The 21,599-nt window shown below is 34.4% G+C and overlaps 4 protein-coding genes across 4 annotated transcripts in view; 2 read left to right on the forward strand and 2 right to left on the reverse strand.

Annotated features, from left to right (window-relative positions):
- The window catches only part of LOTGIDRAFT_116230 (hypothetical protein), a gene marked incomplete at both ends in the record, with an annotated part of 67,738 nt that extends 62,066 nt beyond the window's left edge, over nt 1-5,672 (reverse strand). Inside the window, one exon of the mRNA XM_009054918.1 lies at nt 5,595-5,672. Within this exon, the coding sequence (XP_009053166.1) occupies nt 5,595-5,672 (78 nt within the window). The remainder of the gene's footprint in view (nt 1-5,594) is intronic.
- A 5,298-nt stretch (nt 5,673-10,970) lies between these two features.
- On the reverse strand, nt 10,971-11,977 carry LOTGIDRAFT_160035 (hypothetical protein; the record flags this gene model as incomplete). Its single annotated transcript, XM_009054919.1, has 2 exons — nt 10,971-11,405; nt 11,816-11,977. The coding sequence occupies 2 exons, from the start codon at nt 11,975-11,977 to the stop codon at nt 10,971-10,973; spliced, it is 597 nt and encodes a 198-aa protein (XP_009053167.1).
- Nucleotides 11,978-16,022: 4,045 nt separating this feature from the next.
- Nucleotides 16,023-17,219, forward strand: LOTGIDRAFT_160036 (hypothetical protein; the record flags this gene model as incomplete). Its single annotated transcript, XM_009054920.1, has 1 exon — nt 16,023-17,219. One exon carries the CDS (start codon nt 16,023-16,025, stop codon nt 17,217-17,219), a length of 1,197 nt encoding a protein of 398 aa, XP_009053168.1.
- Nucleotides 17,220-18,542: 1,323 nt separating this feature from the next.
- Nucleotides 18,543-21,306, forward strand: LOTGIDRAFT_160037 (hypothetical protein; the record flags this gene model as incomplete). The annotated part of the gene is made up of 4 exons (XM_009054921.1): nt 18,543-18,658; nt 19,030-19,115; nt 20,743-20,980; nt 21,216-21,306. 4 exons carry the CDS (start codon nt 18,543-18,545, stop codon nt 21,304-21,306), a joined length of 531 nt encoding a protein of 176 aa, XP_009053169.1.
- Nucleotides 21,307-21,599: the final 293 nt, after the last annotated feature.

The raw sequence follows: 21,599 nt of genomic DNA on the forward strand, positions 1-21,599 counted from the left end.
TGGTTTCTAATCATTTCAACCTCGACGACCATTCAATAGACGATCTCACCCTAATCCCAATTGAGCGTATAGAAATTGACTTGCCCGAAGATGAAACTACCAAATTCCGTCAATCTAGGGAGGCCCATTGGATTGAGACATTGAATACAGCAAGACCTATAGGACTAAATATTCATCATAATGTAGGCATAGCACCCTTTGTTGTCCCGTTTAATACAACCAGCAATCGAGCAAGCAAGATAGTTCATGCCCACTATAAGAGCCTTCAAGAGAAATTCCCCCATGTCTATAAGCAGAAAATGATAGTTGCATATTCAAAAAATAAGAACTTAAATGATAATATTGTTCATAGTAAACTAAAAACAATCAGTACATAACAGATACTATACTTCTCGCCCATCGGGCGAGTTATTTTTTCTAATTTCAGATCAGAATAAGAACAGAAGAAAACCCAATATCAAGACCCTTAATCCTAATTTCTAAATAAAGTGTCTGCTCCACCCTAGGCCTGTACATTTGGGAGAATCAAACCCTCCCTTCCCCGAAATAGAATATCATTACTGACAATTTGTTTTGAAAAAAACATCGCTAATACAGATTTTACCATATAATGCTGGTGAAGCCATGCCCAAGATAACGAAAAAACGAACTGTAACTACAAACAAAAATCATACATTATCAGAATTTTTGCCACGTTTGGTTCCGGTACAAGCATCAAAATGGCATCGTCACAGAATTTTATTGTAGAACCTGCCAAATGTTAGTTGACAGAATCAAACTTCTAAAAGAATACAGACAAGATTTTGTGATAGGTTCCACTGTCATGCTACATCCAAATGCCATAAATCATATTTATTTATTGTATCGTTATTTTGTCGTAAGCAAACGATGACAAAGTTTGCCGGTGCAGACAAGGATGACAATGGGAGAGATTATGAATGTGTTGATACTGACGACAGCCACATAGTCCGTGAAAATGGTAGCAACACAAGCATCAAGCATAAACAAACCAGGACCCAATCAGAGGACGCTACAGGATTGTTTCTTTGGAGAAGATGAAAAACTAGCTGATCAAATTGCCAAGAAATTCGAGATAGCTTATTTTGTTGTCAAACATGAACTTCCATTTACCTTATATGAAAACATAATTAATCTTGAACTTAGACATGGTGTTGACCTTGGAGTGTCATATAATAACAGAATACAATGTGCTGAATTTGTTGACTTTCATGGACAACATCTTGTTGAAACGTTGACAACAGATCTTAAGAAGGCAAAATTTTTCGGTGTTTTAACGGATGGATCCACAGATTCTAGTGTTACTGAGAAAGAAGTGATCTATGTTCTCTATTTCTTACCTGAACATGGTGGAGATAAAGTGGAAGCCAAATTAAGTTTTGTTTACCTCAAGGATGTTAAAAAGGCTGATGCATTCTGCTATAGAAAAATGTTTTCAAAGAATCGGTATTGACAAAATTCTATTCAAAGTTGATTGGTTTTGGTGCTGAAGGGGCAATGGTAAATGGAGGTGATAAGGCTGGTGTGAAAGCTTTGTTGTGAAAAATCCCCTTAGATGATTTATGTATGGTGTGTTGCTCATCGGTTGGAATTAGCATTGAAAACTGCAATGAAAGAAACTTATTTTAAAGAAGTAGATGAAATGCTGTTGAGGATTTTCTACCTGTATCAAAAATCACCAAAAAAACTTTCTGAATTGAAAGACTTAGTTGATATTTTGAAACAGGAGAATCAGAACACCTTTGAAGAAGGTGGTTTTAAACCAAAGCGTGCTAGTGGAACACGGTAGATTTCTTACAACTTGGCTGCTTTGAGGATAATTTTTGATAAGTATGGTGTATATATACAGCATTTAGAGAATCTTGCAAGTGACTGGTCAACAAGTTCCAAAGATAAAAACAAATTAACTGGATACCAGAGAAAATGGAAGACTCCAAAAATGCTTTTGAATACAGCACTTTTCATTGACCTGTTGTTACCTGTTTCTTTGTTATCAAAGGCTTTTCAAAATGAAGAAATTGACATTGTTTCTTGTCTAAATTCTTTAGAAGCAACTAAAGAGAAAATGACAAAATTAGCCAGAAAACCATTAGCTGAGATGCCTAGCTTAAAACACTTAAAGTCCAAACTGATACAATTAGAAAATTGTTTTGAGTAGCAAAGTGTAAAATTTGATGAAAGTGTGTGTAAAAATGTGTTAAAAAAACTGTCTCATGATAAAGCTGAACTGATTGACCTGATAATTTTTAATTTGAAAGAAAGGTTGGAAGATGATGACAGTGAACCTCTAAGAAAAGTGGCTAAGATTTTGAATACCCTCTTTTAGAGCACTATTTAATTTTAGTGTCTAGTGGAATTGACATTCCTCCACAGGAAATTTTAGAGGAATGGCATGAACTCGTATTATTTGCATTAAAATATCTTAATCCTGTACATAATGAATATAAAAAAACATGGAGAGTCATTTTTTCAAATGGTGCAATTACTTTTCTGCATTCCAGTTAGTAATGCTAAGCTTGAGAGAATGTTCTCCAAACTTAAAAGAACAAAACCAATAATCATTGCTCCTTAAAAGAGGACAGAGTCTGCAATTTATTAAGGATAGCCGAATAAGGTCCTGAATCCATCGAAGTCAAACCAATTGTAAAAAAATGGATACAAGCTAAGGCCAGACGCCCTGTTCAGAAAAAAAGATTACAGTATCAATCTAGAAGAAACAAGAAATTAAAATATTATGAAGCAGAGCACAGTTCATTCTCATCGTTCACTCAACCATTTGAAGAGGGTTCCAGTTCAGACATAACTGGTACAAGTAATGATGAAAGTCATGCCCAAGCTGATCACTGTCAATGGTTTATGGAAAATATTGACAAAACTTTAAAGTGACATTCGGCTTTTTGGAAAAAAAGTCTACATGATCAAAAGTGTAATATGTGTTACGTTAAGTTATGTAATGTTATTAAATATTTTGAGAGTTGAAAAAATTAACAGCTGAATTTTTTTTTCAGTTAAAACTTTCAGATACGTTAAAGGGCACATATTTCTAGATTTTGGTGTATGGTATTCACAAAGTTGAGCAAAAATAAATTTTGACCTAGAATAAGAACAGACTGTCCCTTTAATGAAAGGGTCACACACCCTAAGAAAGAATAAAAGAGCGCGTTCACTATCCATTCGACCAATCAGATCCTGGTATTTTTTAGACAAGATAATTAGTGTTTCCCTGTGTATTCATTATTTACAGCGTTTGAAAGTAAAAAATACAACTTGTATTTTAGTGAGACAATGCTTTTTAAGTAGAAAACACTATGCAGAGAATGAAAAATAAATATTTAGGTAGGGTATAGTTGAATGTAAAAAAACATTTAAAACAACTAGCCAATTTTTAGAAGACACAAGAATGTTTTTATAGCCTATATAAACAATTAGCATGCTATACCAAGTAATTTTCAGTCTTCTAATATTTGACTGGCACACTTTGACTTTTGATTGGCAAGGTGTACCCTTTGCCAGTCATATTGACTGGCACACCCAAGATCCTTATTTACAGGCTTGCCATGACTTTTGTTGACCGTCTCCTTTTCAATGCCGAAGGTCATTGACGTTGGCTATCTTCTGATACTTTCATTTGGTCTGTCTACTTCCGGTATAAACTTCTCAACTTTAGACTGTTCTTGCGCGTGATGTAATTGTCGTAGAAGTTTGATTTTTTCAGAGTCTTTTGCAATTTGCTACATTTGCAAAGTCCCACTCTGTGCCACGTGTGGCTCTAGTTTTTTTTTTTTCCCGATTCTGGTCACAGCACCCAGCCAAAACTGCATATGTCACACATTAACTGACATCATTATCTGTCATTAAGTGTGTGTCGTTGTTGTTTAAATGTAATATGACTCATTTTGGCCAACCGGAAATGACGTAGGACGTAGCCAATCATAACGTCTTTCGAATTACTGTTCCAATTCTGAATCTATTTTTGATCGAAATTTTTGTTTTGTTCATTGCTTTTTAGTAATGGCTAAAGGATAGCACTTTCAAAAATTTCAGATTTTGACTTTTGTCGCTTTTTCTTTTAATAATAACGTTTTTTACAACTTTTACAATTTTCTTTCAATCGATCTGAAAATTTACGAGTTGATAGACATTTTGATTGCGAACAAAAACCTGATCTCAAAATTTCTGTATCACTCCTGCTATCGACGTCATTCGCTCTTAAAGTTGAAATTGCGACTTCCGGAATTTTATAGATATTTGAAAAATTCTTTTTGCAACATGCTTGAATTTTTTATATCAAAGATTTAAAATGATAAAATTCGCCCGTAAGTATTAGATCAGCCACCATCTTGATGTGACTAAAATGTATATAAAAGTACTTTTTGGGATCAAGGTTTCATCGGATTTGTATTATTTTAATGTCTATATTATCAGTGAATGATTCCTAACAATCGTGTGGTAGCTGATTTTTGATTTTGCTTTTTAGTTATTTCCGGTTGTTTTTTTTTAATAAATTTTAAAGCTCATATCTCGCGACCTTGACCTTTGGTGACCTTATGACACAAAAGCCATTTGAAAATCGCGATTTTTAAGTTTGAAGATCTCTGTCACGTGACCTAATTAACACACGACAAAATTTCTTATATATTCTTAAATTGCATGAGGTCTCCTATTTGGTGATATATCACACTTGATATTTTAATCAAAAATTTTGTACCGACTTCTATACTGTGCGTAAATTCATGTTGTCTATATTCCACTGACAGTCACCGTTGCCTAAAAAAACCTTTTAACTACGAATATCTCATGATCTAATGATTGTAAACACTTGAAATTTTGAACATTATTGTACACATTATTAGAGACAAAACAAAATTTTTGAAGTGGGCATGGCAAATCCGGGTTACTTTTACCTTTAACTTAAATATTTGAAATTTTTATAACTCGCAAAGTTTGCATTTGTCAACATCAACATTTTGCATAAAAATAAAACACTACTTATGACAATCAATGATAAAGTTGCATTTGTTTGGGCCTTTTACTTTAAAAAAGGGGAAAGGTTTTATAATTTATAAAATTTTGATATTTTCAACATTGACATGCATGACCTCGATCTTTGCAATGTCAAAGGTCATTGATCTATGATGCCTATTCATATTTTTATCTTTGATGACTGACATCCCAAAACAGCAATTTTCAACACTTTTAAGGCTTATATCTCTTTGTTGACCTCTTATTGTGCTTGACAAGACCTTTCAAAAAATATTTTCATTTTTGTTGTGCGATTTGTACTCTAACTTTACAGCTATTTGAAAATTCGACTTTCTACTACTGAATGTTAACATCATCTAGTACCGAAGGGTATCAAATTCATTTGTCTCTTCACTACCGAAAGTTGAACGGTTTAAACAATATTTTTAATATTTAAAGTTTACATGCTTTTCTTTTCATTAAGAAATCCCATTGTGACTTTAAAATGCAACGTTTCACCGATGTATCAGATTGGATGCGAACTGTTTTGGTACCATGGCACCGCTCTAGTTTATGCTTGAAATCAATAAAATAATCAAATTTATTTTACTTACAATTACAGTGATGCCTTGTTCTTTGCAAAATGTAGACAGTGTAGTGAAAGATATAGACACTAATAACCAGAAAATAGATAGATTCTCAGGACGGAAACTGATACCACTGTGAGCTGAAAATAAACAAATAGAATTATACACTAGAACAGAACACACGAAGGGACTATCCGACGTGATACATCGGTGAACTGTTGCATATTAAATCACAGTGGTATTTTTTACTGAAATGAAAAGCATAGTAGTAAAAAGTCGGTAAACCATTTAATGCTCGGTAGTGAAAAGCATAAATCAAATAAAATTCAGTTGTAAAAGGAGTTGATTTTGTAGTAAAAAGTTGATTTTCTGTAAAAACCAACAAAAAATGGAGATATATTTTTATTTATATATAAAGAATAATATTTGTTCTGGTCAAAAAGTCAACTAAAGTCAAATTAAAGAGATATAAGCCTTTAAACTTTTGAAAATTTATATGTTGAAACTTGGAGTGAGTGCCCTTGCTTTTAAAAAGCTCGTAAACACTCTAGAATGTGCAATTCTTGACGGATTTAGATGAAATTTGGTGTTAGTGTTTGTTATCACCCAGAATAAACCCTGTTGAAAATCAGAAAAATCGAAAAATAATTAGTAAGAGTTGTTGCCCTTGTTCTTGAAAACGCGTTCAATTCTATATTGTAAACACTCTAGAACGTTCAATTATTGCAGCCATTGGACATATATTACCTTGCCTGGCAAACTATCTTTACAAATAGAAACCTCTACGAGGTTGATATTATAAATAATCAGAGGCCGAACAGCTGAGGGTTATTTCTAATATTTAACCGAGGGCAAGAGGGTAAAAGTTTACACACATTTAATCAGATAATTTCATCATCCCTATAATCCACAATGAACTCTTTCATATCATCCCATGTTGGTTGAGGTGTTGTTTATTCACTGAATACTAATTTGCACGTGAAGAATAATAACATGTGACAAAGTTCAAACAATAAGAACATGCAGTCAACAATAAATGACTCAGATGCAGAATTAATTATTGCACGACAAATTATAGAAAATACTATACTTCCTTCTAATTACGTCCATTTAAAGTGCATAATTTTTGGATTATTACAAAACAGACAATTGTTTTTAAAATCAAAGGATTAAGGTAGGGTTTAAAACGGTTATATTTTCAAATATTTTAATTTTCATTGGTGCACTACATGTCCCGCTGTCACTGAAATACTATCTCTCAAGATTTCGCTAACTGTGTTAATGCTACATGCTCCTTTTTTGCGAAGCTTTACTGATAGTTCTTCAGCATGAATATTATTCTGACATAAAGCAGATACATCCTCTTCAATTTTTATACGCCCCCATGAAATATTGTATATTGCCGTCACCCACATCCGTCCGTCCACAATTGCTCGTAAACACTCTAAAAGACACAATTCTTGACGGATTTTGACAAAACTTGGTATGAGTGTTCGTAATCGCCCAAGGATGAACCCTATTGAAAATCAGATAAATCAAAAAAATATTTAGTATGAGTTATTACCCTTGGTCTTGAAAACACTTTCAAATTGTAGCTCTTAAACACTAAAAGGCATGATTCTTGCCGGAAATTGATAAAACTTGGTTTTATTATTCAGTACGGGAACTAGCCAAAATCTTCCTGGGTACTAATTTACACTTACTCTAGTTTAGTTAACAGTGAGTTACCACAGCAAATGCGGTTTTTGACTCCTTTTATAATCTTTAGTAATTAACTGCGATTAACCGGATAACAAACGGTTATTGCCGACAATTACCTGGTTCGTAAAATTCACTAACCGTTTCAACACTATCAATATTATTCAGTATCGCCCTAAAGATTTCAAAAGAAGTGTGTGACTGAAGGTTGAATATTTCATACTGGTGATTGTTACTGTACTGAAAGCTATCTTAATTACTATATATGAAAAGTACAACAATTTGAAAAATCAATGTTTATGTCATCGTTGTATTTCTGTATTTTTCAACAACAAAAAAAATGGGTCTTCTACAGTTTACTTTTAGACAAAGGGCAAAGGAATCTTTTCTTTATGGATCATTGGAATCGGGAATTGCTGTTGAGTAAATATCCCTTTATTAATTCATTTTGAAGTCAATTCATTTGCAAAAGCTTGCTAGGCAAGGTAATTTACCCCCACTGGCAGCTTTGATTTTGAATAAAAATATTTAGCAGTACAGTAACAACCACCAGTATGAAATATTCAACCTTCAGTCATACACTTCTTTTGAACTCTTTAGGGCGATACTGAATAATATTGAGTATGAGTTATTGCCCATGTTCTTGAAAACATATTCAATTTTTAGCTTGTGAAAACTCTAGAAGGCAAATACTCAATCTTCAGCTCGGTACTGAAAAATAAAACCAAGTTTTGTCAAATTCCGGCAAGAATCATGCCTTGACGGATTTCTTGACGGATTTTAACGAAACTTGGCATGTGTGTTGGTTATCACCCAAGGATGAACCCTATTGAAAATCAGAAGAATCTTAAAAAATATTGGGTATGAGTTACTGCCCTTATTATTGAAAATGCGTTCAATTTTTAGCTTGTAAACACTCTAGAAGGCACAATTCTTGACAGATTTTAACGAAATTTGGCTTGAGTGTTTGTTATCACCCATGGATAAAGCCTATCGAAAATCAGAAAAATTGAAAAATATTTAGTATGAGTTATTGCCCTTGATCTTGAAAACTAATTCAATTTGTAGCTCATATAAACTCTAGAAGGCCATGATTCTTGCCGAATTTTGACTAAATTTAGTTTTATTATTCATTGCCGCGCTGAAGATTGAATATTTGTCTTCTAGAGTTTTCACGAGCTAAAGATTGAACATGTTTTCAAGAACTAGGGCAATAACTCATACTCAATATTATTCAGTATCGCCCTAAACAGTTCAAAAGAAGTGTATGACTGAAGGTTGAATATTTCATATTGGTGATTGTTACTGTACTACTGAATATTTATGTTCAAAATCAAAGCTGCCAGTGGGCGTATATTACCTTGCCTGGCAAGCTATTTTTAATAGGGTTCATCCTTGGGTGATTACGAACACTCATACCAAGTTTTGTGAAAATTTTGTTTTTTCATAAGAGGACGTACGCTGTTTAGTAACTTGCTTTTGTTTAGTAAGTTGCTTTTATACGCGGTTTTGATTTCAAAATTATTTAATTAATAAGGCTGTAAAAGAAAACCATTAGAACAAAATACATTTTGTTTATTCAACGGTGTATTATTAAGGAAATATAAATGACAAGGAATTAATGTGATGATATCTTTCGGATATTTTTTAAATTACCCTTGAAGTAATGATAATAGCGTGCGTCGACACTCGGTGCCGCTTGACTACTTAGCAACCTCTCAATCAATTCCATGTCAGTAGCGCCCACGATTGTTGCCGAGATGCACAATTTATGTTTAAACAACACGCATTCACAGTTGAAACCAAATTGGCAGCTTCCGATGAGTTTATTGGATTTGAACAATTCTATGATATTTTAGGATGTATGTGCACTCAAACATCAATTAATGTTAGTGGCTGAGATCACCTGAATAAATAATAACCATAATTCGAAAGATGAAAGTTCAATGAAAACGAAACATTTGCAGACCTTTGCAGATCAAAGTTATTAGAAGTCAAATTTAAGCTTTTTATGGAGGAAAATTGATTTTTATTCTTGGGAAACGATGCCATAACAATCGAATTCAACAATAATGATGTCTACAGCCAGACACATATAATTTAATTTAAAGCCTACTATCTATAATAGGCCTAATCAATTATTACTTATCCATACCTATTATACCTTCATTATTACTAGTCCTACAACATTCACAAATCCAAACGTCTTCATTCAAAATACACTCTAAAGGAAAGACCCAATTCACGTGACGCGTTGATTGATTGGTAGCAATACAAGGAGAGGCGATGTTCCTCCAGTCAGTCATTACCCCAAGTATAAACTAAACTGAACTGTATTATTTGTATTATTCCCGTATTCTTCCCTGTCGTGTTTCCTGTCCTGTATTTTTCCTTGTCGTGTTTCCTGTCCTGTATTCTGCTCTGTCGTGTTTCCTGTCCTGTCCTGTCCTGTCCTGTACTCTGGGCTGTCTACTGTCCTGTTCAATCTGCTGTCCTGTCCTGTATTCTGCCCTGTCGTGTTTCCTTTTCTGTCCTTTTCTGTCTTGTACTCTGGGCTGTCTACTGTCCTGTTCAATCTGCTGTCCTGTATTCTGCCCTTTCGTGTTTCCTGTCGTGTTTCCTGTCCTGTTCTCTGCCCTGTCATGTTTTCTGTCTTGTATTCTGCCCTGTTGTGTTTCCTGTCATGGTCCTGTTCTGTATTCTGCCCTGTCATGTCTCATGTCTTGTCCTTTACTCTGTCCTTTTATTCTGCCCTTCCTGTTTTGTCCTGTTTTCTGCCCTGTCGAGTTTTCTGTCATGTCCTGTATCCTGCTCTGTCGTGTTCATGTTCCGTCCTTTACTCTGTTCTGTCTATTATTCTGTCATGTACTGTATTCTGCCCTGTCCCGTTATTGAGCGAATACATTTTCAGTGAGCAAAAAAAGAAGATCTAAAACAAGATAACAATACTATTTACATTGCAGATATTTACAATCATTACTGAAATAACGCGTGGCCAGTTTCATTTTGTGAGCTGGTGATAATGCTCTAAAGTGTTATTCATGGGAAAGATTGTCGTAAAAACCATGAAAATCAGTTGGTATGACTAATTTCAAATCTTGCAAGTGGCCAAACGTTTTAGCTTTAGGTTTAGAATCATACAATTGTTGAATATCAGGCCTGAGGGACATCTGATGTCTGTTTTCTGGTTATTTCTTGGAATTCATCATGGCAATATAATTGATATAAGAACTTGATATAAGACCAGGACGAATAGCGAATAAAAGTTTAATTTTGAGTATTTCTTAAAGAAGGTACTATCTAAGTATTTAACAGTGTATGGAGGTGAAACATGTGATGCTTTGAAAAGATCCACATAGTTTTGGGTATGTATATTGGTTTATTACGTAATCTGCGTTCAATTGTACTGTGCATGCTATCGCACTCCATTTGCGTATCGCCTTTTTCGAGAAATTTCTGTGTTATTGTCATAGCCTTTTCTTTGGAAATTTTCTGAAGTGCATTTGACAAAGTAGAATCTTTATTTTGGTATGTACATACGTATAATATTAACTCGTTTATGTCGCACCTTAATTTTTCAATATATTCAATGAGGCATGATGTAAAAGAATTGGCAGTGCCAAAGTAGCAGAAATCTTGTTTTATTGCTAGGTCAAATATTGTATAGTTGGTTTTATAGTACATAGAACTTGCTTCGATCGTTGGTCAAAGAAGCAACAACTGCAGATTTAGGGTTACAACTTTGATTGTATGATTGGATTCCGCTAACAGTTTATCTTGACATTTTTCATCCCTGGCACTAGTTTTACATTCGTGTGCATTGTATTCGGCCTCAGTGATATTATCAGTACGGAACTTGTAACAAATATCGCATTGATCCTTTATGGGATAAAAAAGGGAGAGATTTAAATCAACAATAATTGATTTGAAGGCTTTCTTTCCCAAAATTGGTTGAGCTTTTTGACAGCAATAGTCTTTATACACTCTATAAAGTTCAGCGAAATTTGTAAATATCGGTTCGAGGTATGATTTCTTTGATGAAGCCCTGCAATAATGTGATTGGAGTTTAGGAAGTTCGTTAAGGAACTCTTTGGCAGATAAAACTTTCGCATTAGTACGTCTTGGATTTCGGGTTTTTACCTGTGGTACACCAAATTCAACACATTCGATCCATTCGTACATCATTTTATCCTTCATTCGAAGGGTTGATAACATCATATTACGGCAAACTTATATTCTCTTTTCATTCTTCTTTAAGAGATATCTAAAAGAGTTTTTCTTCCTCCGTTCACCAGCTTTTTTTCTTTCTCTGATCTCTACTATGTCAACTAATGCAGCCAAATTTACCTTTTTTTGATCCCAACTTAAATGATTCCAAAACCTGTCAAAAATCACCATCCGATCATTATAGCTAAAAGATGTACAGCCTTGTCGCAAAGTTTTGAGCAGTTATGACGACAAAGTGTACTGCTGATATATCGGTTGAATACACCTTTTCCCCTCCATTTGCAAACGTTTGTGCACATTTTTTTCCATAGTTTGCGGTTTACCTTCCCTGGTTTGGCTCCGGATTCTTTAATGGGATGGATGGTTTGGTCAAGATCTGGAACAGGATTGATCACAACATTATGGTTCTCTGTGTTATCGTCAGAGTATTCATCAGAACTTTCACCACTTTTTCTCTTACTTGAAGGCACCCAGTCTGGATCCATGTCATTATCATGATTGTCAGAATCTGCTTCTACTGTTTCAATTGCATCGCCTAATATTTATCGATTGTGTTTTTTGTACCATGGCACAGAGTCGGCTGTTTTATTAGAATCTATAATAGAATCAATGGGTAAACATGAAGAATTGGGTTCTTCATGTAGAGTACCAGGTTGGATTGAGAAGTCTCCTTCCAATTTATTCGTCAAGGCATTCGTCCCTCCACTAGCACTACGATTATTTAGCACTAGATTAACCAAATACCACCCTCTTGAAAACGGGTGCATTTTTAACATGAGTGTAAAGTTAAAGTGTATCTTTAATCCTGAAACAAGAAAATAACGGTATATCATACAACATGACTGGATATCATATTAATAGAAAAGGGTATATACACAGAACTGAAGTATATCGCAATATTGGCCCAGTGGGATACTATAAACGTAGTAAATACCTGTTATACGAATAGCATTATTATCAAAACAACAAATAGGCTATCCTCCACTATTTCTAAACCATCATATATCTACACTATCAAGACTACGTATCAAAAATATAAAATTCTAAAAACGTGTATAAATTTTGTTTTTTACAAAATTTCACGAAATATTTCTATGAAAGATGACAAATTATAACGGCAAATTGCTTCATAAAGTATCTTAGATAAAAACTAAATCAATATCTCTTAGATCTACACATTTATATCCATTCGTTAGATGTAAACAGTCATTTTGATCATTTAGACAATTTTTCAATGACACTTTAGTTTTCCTAAATTATCCCTTATTCCACAAATAACTTAAGAAACATTTCCTTACCTCCTTATTTGCTATAAATGCTTTAGACAGGAAAAATTATGTAAAAAGTGCACTTGAAATTTAATTCGAGTAACACGCGAATTTCAATTTTTGTTTAAAGACAATTGTTATATATCACTGGAAAGAACATGAAGAGCACATTCAGAAATCGAAAAAATTAATCCTCTAGGTTAATGAGGTCCAGAGATGCGAAGTTGGCTGTTTTCAGACAGCTATAAAACCAGAAGTGGGTGTCATATAAAGTTACATTTGTTCCGGCCTTTTACTCTAAAAGATAGTGGACCACAGCCATATACACCCACCACCAAAAAAACAGATACTCATCAACTCTTGCGCAAAAGCTCCTTTCACCCAAAACATACCTTTTCTAGTATAATTAAGTCACAAGTTTTACGATTTCATCGAATTTGTACAAGATCTTCTGATTTCAACCAAGCCTGTACTCTAAGAATAAAAGGTACCCGATCCAGGAACATCTAACATGTGAACATTCGAATGTAATATATTTAATTTCATGCAAGAACTGCCCCAAACAATATGTAGGAGAAACTAAGAATAATTTATGAACCCGTTTTAATGCTCATAGGTCGGACATCAAATTAAAGAAAGACAAGCCTGTTTCTAATTATTTCAACCTTGACGACCATTCAATAGACGATCTCACCCTAATCCCAATTGAGCGTATAGAAATTGACTTGCCCGAAGATGAAACTACCAAATTCCGTCAATCTAGGGAAGCCCATTGGATTGAGACATTGAATACAGCAAGACCTATAGGACTAAATATTCATCATAATGTAGGCATAGCACCCTTTGTTGTCCCGTTCAATACAACCAGCAATCAAGCAAGCAAGATAGTTCATGCCCACTATAAGAGCCTTCAAGAGAAATTCCCCCATGTCTATAAGCAGAAAATGATAGTTGCATATTCAAAAAATAAAAACTTAAATGATAATATTGTTCATAGTAAACTAAAAACAATCAGTACATAACAGATACTATACTTCTCGCCCATCGGACGAGTTATTTTTTCTAATTTCAGATCAAAATAAGAACAGAAGAAAACCCAATATCAAGACCCTTAATCCTAATTTCTAAATAAAGTGTCTTCTCCACCCTAGGCCTGTACATTTGGGAGAATCAAACCCTCCTTTCCCCGAAATATATTGTGGGTTTGGTTTTGAAAGCCTGTTTCTGACAATATGTGTCACTGAGATGGCTCATAGTCAGAGACATTCTCTATGTTTGTGGGTCACAGTATTAATAAATGAAACAGTTCCGATCATAAAATCTGATTTGGGTGTGACACTGAAGTGTGATATGTTTGGGCCTCATATATCGGTTACTTGTGGCGTAAGGTACTTCACAGTATTCATGGAATTTTGTAGAAACAGTACGAAACGTCCAAACTGTTCGAAACAAATATTCAGTTTGCAAGAAGTATCAAAAAAATTTATATATTTTCACGCTGCAACATTATATTATGTCTGTACAAAGCGTCTCAGAAATGGTCTTATGTATGTTTGATTTGTTATGAATCGTCTCAGAAGTTTACCCTTGGCCGTCTTTCGGTTAACTATTGAAGTTTCCGTTTTATCGACATTCGAACATCTTCTATGAAGAGTGCGATATTTTTACCAACAAAAAAATTGATTTAAACAAAAAAAATTATCCGATGAAATTTGGTGAGAATACTCAGAATAGGTTCTAGAACATCATCCTGTCGTATTTTAATGGATAAAAAATTTAGATCATAATGAGGTACATAAGTGAAGTAGCGCCGACTTTTTTAGGGTTAGGTTGAGGACTAGTAACATTTTATAATCAAAAGATACTTTACACTGAATTATTTAGGGTTAGGTTGAGGACTAGTAACATTTTATAATAAAACAATACTTTACATTGAATTATTTAGGGTTAGGTTGAGGACTAGGAACATTTTATAATAAAACAATTCTTTACACTGAATTATTTAGGGTTAGGTTGAGGGCTAGGAACATTTTATAATAAAACAATACTTTACATTGAATTATTTAGGGTTAGGTTGAGGACTAGGAACATTTTATAATAAAACAATACTTTACACTGAATTATTTAGGGTTAGGGTGAGGACTAGGAACATTTTATAATAAAACAATACTTTACATTGAATTATTTAGGGTTAGGTTGAGGGCTAGGAACATTTTATAATAAAACAATACTTTACACTGAATTATTTAGGGATAGGTTGAGGGCTAGTAACATTTTGTACAAGATCTTCTGCTTTCAACCAAGCCTGTACGATTTTTTTCTCAAAACTGAAAGAGCGTGGGTACTCTAAACGATTTTTACGAAACATAAAAAATTCCACCTTAGCACAGATAGCAGCTAAAAACAGACTTTATGCCGAAGTACCTCCAGGTTTAAGAAGTGCTCCATGTTTGTCGTAGATGCAAAACATGTCCCTTTATATCAGAAACTCATTATTTTGTAAGCAACTCTACGAATAAAAGGTACCCGATCCAGGAACATCTAACATGTGAACATTCGAATGTAATATATTTAATTTCATGCAAGAAATGCCCCAAACAATATGTAGGAGAAACTAAGAATAATTTACGAACTCGCTTTAATGCTCATAGGTCAGACATCAAATTAAAGAAAGACAAGCCTGTTTCTAATCATTTCAACCTCGACGACCATTCAATAGACGATCTCACCCTAATCCCAATTGAGCGTATAGAAATTGACTTGCCCGAAGATGAAACTACCTTCAAAATCTAATCCAATATTTCTATAATCCTCAATTGATCAAAGATATGACTCAACTAATTAAGAAATCAAAAATAATCCTAATCCTCAACTGATCAAAGATATGACATGATTCACTCAATAATTCTTAGAAAATCAAAAACCTGTATTAACTGACTACTATATAAGTCGCAAATCCAATCTCATTTCATAACCATTCCTCGACACTTAAAAAGGATAATATTTCGAAAACCGGTTCGTGTCAATTGCGTAAGTTTTTGTTTTACTTGTTATAATTTTTCACATCATTGTTAGCGTTATTTATCACCTAAATATATATTTTTTTGCATTTTTTATCATAACTTTCATCTTACTTTATATATCCCCAAACCCAGTTTGACTTATTTGCATAATTTAATCCCAACATTTTCACGCTAGCATATACAGTTTCCTCCTGTTACATCCGCTGTACATTCCCTTCTAACCTCAAGTTATTTTCATTATGCTCTCCAACTACAACAACCACTGGCAAGAAGCCAGAAATAGAAACACTAATCGTCAGCCAAACCAATATCACGTACCCTACAACGGCCCTGTCTTCCATCGACCTCTACCACCTACCAATCGCCGACCACCAACCAACCCATCCAGCTATATCCCACCCCATCGCCGACCTACCTACAACAAAGCCTACCAATCAAGAGGTAACCATCGACCTGACCAACAACAGAAACGACTACCCGCCCACCGACGCCAACCAGTCTCCACTCATAAGGAGGAAGAACCCTTTGTGAAGGTGTTCTTCCAAGTTTTGCAGTGCCTCCATCATTTGGCAATCCTTACCCTTCAACAGCAAGGCCAACCAGCATTTACCTTCAAACGCAAAGTCTCTGAGTTGAATAGTTTTATCCGTCCAGCAATGAAAACATCAGCTGTCGACGCGAATATTAGATCCCTCAATCGGACATGGCTCTGTAAGGTTACGCAGGTCCTGATCGACCATTACCAAACCATACTTCAAGAGAAGCTGACCACCATTCGTACCAAGTCTTTATCATCACCTGCCGTCGACCGCATCGTTTCTCATGCCCTGTCCTGGGCCCGTCGCTCCTATGGGAAACGTCTCACTCAAGCTGTAATCTCCAAATTCTACCAAACAATCAACGAAACAAAAACCAGATTAACCATATCTCTACCAACTGAAATGGACACTACACCTGCACCATCTAGAGCCACCACGCTGCCGAACCAAACCCCTAAACGAGCTCGAAGTTCACCTACTCCTAGTCCAGCAGACATAGGTAAACGCTCTCGTAGAGAGGGCACACCCCTTCTCTTTTCACTTTCAGACTCGTCTTCCCCTTCCACACCATCTGAATCTTCACCACGTGATCCAGGATCCGCCAACCTTTCTTCCTTCTGTGCGTTTTTGGACCAGCAAACCACCCCTCAGTCTCCATCCAAGTCGAGACGTATATCCAGACCTTCCCCCCCTCGAACCAGATCCCAGTCCGTTCCAAATGCTACAATTCTAACAACTACCAAACCAGTACCAATCACACCGTCGACGACCATTATATCCGCTACCAAACCGTATTATCACCAAACCAAGGACAAATCATTATGGAAGCTACCTGCTCTAAAGAAATCTACCTTAATAATTGGATCATCTAACCTGAATCGAATCGGGTTCGGTTGAGGACTAGGAACATTTTATAATAAAAAGATAATTTACACTGAATTATTTAGGGTAAAATTGAAAGAATTGCAGCAATTGCTAGCTACTCAAACCAACAATATAAAGATAGCTTGCCATACAAGGTAATATACGCCCACTTGCAGCTTTGATTTTGAATAAAAATATTTAGCAGTACAGTAACAATCACCAGTATGAAATATTCAACCTTCAGTCATACACATTTTTAGGGCGATAATGAATAATATTGAGTATGAGTTATTGCCCTTGTTCTTGAAAACGTGTTCAATTTTTAGCTCATGAAAACTTTAGATGGCAAATATTCAATCTTCAGAGCAGGACTGAATAATAAAAGCAAGTTTTATCAAAATCCAGCAAAAATCATTATGAACATTCACATCAAGTTTCATCAAAATCCGTCAAGAATTGTGCTTTCTAGAGTGATTACGAGCTAAAAATTGAACTCGTTTTCAAAAGCACTGGTAATAATTCATACTCAATATTTTTCGATTTTTCTGATTTTCAATAGGGTTTATCCTTGTGTGATAAACACTCATGCCAAGTTTCGTCAAATCCGTCAAGAATTGTCCCTTCTAGAGTGTTTACAAGCTAAAAATTGAATGCGTTTTCAAGAACAAGGGCAATAACTCATACTAAATAATTTTCAATTCTTCTGATTTTCAATAGGGTTCATCCTTGGGTGATTACGAACACTCATACCAAGTTTTGTCAAAATCCATCAAGAATTGTGTCTTCTAGAGTGTTTACGAGCTAAAAATTGAACGCGTTTTCAAGAACATGGGCAATAACTCTACTAAATATTTTTCGATTTTTCTGATTTTCAATAGGGATCATACTTGGGTGATTACAAACACTCATGCCAAGTTTCGTTAAAATCAATCAAGAATTGTCCCTTCTAGAGTGTTTACGAACTAAAAATTGAACGCGTTTTCAAAAACAAGGGCAATAACTCATACTAAATATTTTTCGATTCTTCTGATTTTTGATTTTTCTGATTTTCGATAGGGTTCATCCTTGGGTGATTACGAACACTCATACCAAGTTTTGTTAAAATCTGTCAAGAATTGTGACTTGTATAGTGTTTATGAGCAATTGTGGACGGACGGACCGACGAAAAGAAGTGACAGCAATATACGCCCCTCCATTTCATGTGGGCGTATAAAAATTGAAGTAATTGCAAGAAATTAAAAGAAATAGCTACCTACCTTATAATTGTCGAAATAATTGACAAAATTGAAAGAATTGCAGCAATGGGGATAGTTCACGAGGCGGCGCAAATGTACTAGCGGTAGTAGTCTGCTGATAATGGCGTCGTATTCACATACCGTAGATAGGAATTCTTGGACCGTTTCCGAATTGAAAGATGAATTAAGAAGACGCAGGGCTAAAACAACGGGCAGAAAAATTGATCTGATAGAAAGGTATGTTAAAGAAAAGAAATATTGCACAAATGACGATATCAGTAAGCCAATGAACATACTTGTGTAAAGTAACTAATGTAAACAAAATTGGAAAAAATGGCGTACTTGTTGGACGATAAACCATTTTGTCAACTATTTGCCGAAAATCAAAGACCTAAATGTTTGTAATGTATTTTGTACTGGCATCTATATGAGTCTATGAAAATTTTGATAGTGAAATGGCCCAAGGACTGTCATTGTCAATGAGGCTTAGCTTTGGATTTGGAAGGCACTTTCTTTACTTTTACTTTAGTTATTCTAGTACTAGGCTTATAACAATAATATAACAATAAATAGTATTCAAGATGTTTCTTTTTATTGTGATATTGCAGACTAGAAGCCTATGACAGGAATGCAAATTTTGAGGTTGGAAAAGTGGACTCACCAGACCCTATAGTCATACCCTTTTGGCCTGACAGTGAGTGACCAGAAATCGGCTCGGTTAGTACGGTTAGTACGTGGATGGTTGACCGCCTGGGAACACAGAGTGCTGTAGACTCTGTAGCATATCAACAGTGGTGTAATTGATGGTTATTTTAGGTAAGTAAACCTAAGTACTCTCTGACAACATTGAGTTCTGAATCGAATTTTGCCTGTTATTTTTTTATGAATGGAAACATAAACCTCAAAATAGTTCTGAGAGTCTTAGATTGTCTTTGGGTTGATGAAAATGACAACTGGTAAAAAAAAATATTTATTTGGAAATATGATTTTACAGAGGGGAAATTTTAGTCCGAAATGTCAGGACATTTTCACATAAAATTTATGGGAGGGAAGTGTATTTATTTCATATTGAATGTTTTCAAAACTTATATTTTCATGGACCCAAAGGCGTTCTAAGACACATGGCATACAATTGAAAAAAAATATTTTGAATATTTGTGACATGAGAGAAAAATTCAATTCAGACTTCAATGTGGCCAGAGTAGTAATTTTCATACAATTAACTACTAAATACTACTACCTGCATGAATATGTTTTGAGTCCAGAATGAATGGATGGAATTAGTCCTCATAATCAATGATTGGACATTTGTTTTAGTTCTGTGTCAACACTTTCAACAAAATTAAAATTCTAGTATATCAAAATATGTCTTTCTCAAATTCGTTGAAAATAAATCTAGAATGGTTATATTTTTAGATTTCGAATGGCGACCGACCAAATAGCAAATTGTGATGTACAGGCTTTATAGAAGGGAAATTTGTTGCTTATTGCTCAACATGTAGTGTGTTTGTTGATGGTGAAAGTGGTGAGATCTTTTTAACTGGTATAGTTAAGGCAGCAATGAAGAAAAGGGTGAGTTTCATGATATTAAATTGCACTGCACAATACATATTTATTTTGAAGCAAAATTTTCATTTCCTATAGTGCCATTGGACAGCAGTTATCGGTTATGCTTGCTGCATGAGAAAGTTGTGGATCTCCCCTGTTTTCAGTAAAGCTTATGTTCATGTATAGGTATCTCATAACTTCAAGGTCAAATTGCTGGATGGGGAGATAATCAATTCTCACTGTGAGTGTCCTGCTGGCAAACGTCCTCATGGCACCTGTAAACATCTTGCTTGTGTCCTTTTAATGTTATTGAAGCTAAATAATACTGGTGAAGTCTGGATAAATAAATCATGTACTGAAAACCCACAATTGTTTCATTTCACTTCATCATGGTAAATTTAAATTGTTGGACAAAAGTTTGGGTTTTGAATTTGATTGATTTAAATTTGTTAGATTTTGTTCCATTTTTTGTTGTTGATAAAGATGGTTTTGTCCTAAAATTATTTGTTTCAATCATTGCAAGATCCTCATGTTAGCTTTTCGTAATAATGATTATTATTTTTCAGATATCATAATTTACATTGCATACAAAAAGATCACTTATTATAAATCATTTCTGTAATTTTTTACCATTTTCTTTCATTCAAGAGTAATCTATATTTTTTTCTTTCTACTGTTCTAATAATATATGTTTATATAATATTAATATACTGTTTATATCACATTTATATGGTCTGTTTTTATATATACAATGATGTTAAATCTGTTTTTAGGCTCGCCAATTAAAGCTCAGAATCTGAATGTGAAGAATTCGAAGAGAAGAGTTAGTTTGGATGATCCAAGACCAGTTAAGTACATAAGAATGGAAGGCTATGAAGATCATGTTAGAAACTTGGTATTAAACTACTGTTCGAACCATTCAAAAGACCTCACATTCCGTTTCCTTTACAACAAGGCAAATCTTCAATATGCTGTTCATGATCAGAATATTGAATGGACACAAGTATCCAGGTAAATTTATAAGTTTTTGAGAATTTTACAAAAATGTAGATATGACAGGAAACATAGTTTAACAGATTAGATCTGTAAAGGCTTAAAATCCAACTGCCTAGACTTTATTATGACTAAATTCATGCTGTTTTATATCATTAGGTGAAATACCTAAAAATTGAGTTTAGGCAATATTTGTATTCTGAAATTAATCATACATATAAGTTTGTGATGAACTCAAATTATGTCATTCAAGGTTACTGAAGATCATGCAGAAAAGATACAGTTGGAAACAGTGCACCAAAGTGGTTCTAAAAAGTGGTTTGAGGAGAGGCAGTACAGATTGACAGCCTCAAGATTTGGTGAAATCTGTAAAATAACAGATAGAAGAAATAAAGATAAACTCTGTGACTCCCTGTTAACCCTTAATAACCTGTCTACTAAATCCATGATGCATGGTCGTATTTACCAAAGAACTGGTTTGGAGGAATTTGAAAAGTTATATAAATGTAATGTTAAAAGTGCTGGGCTTTTTGTTTCCGTTGAATTTCCATACTTAGGAGCAACCCCTGATGGCATTATTGATCATGATTGTATTGTAGAAGTCAAATGTCCATACAATGGCCTTAATGAATTGATT

Source organism: Lottia gigantea, assembly GCF_000327385.1.
Source record: "Lottia gigantea unplaced genomic scaffold LOTGIsca_23, whole genome shotgun sequence".
Taxonomy (NCBI): Eukaryota; Metazoa; Mollusca; class Gastropoda; family Lottiidae; genus Lottia; species Lottia gigantea.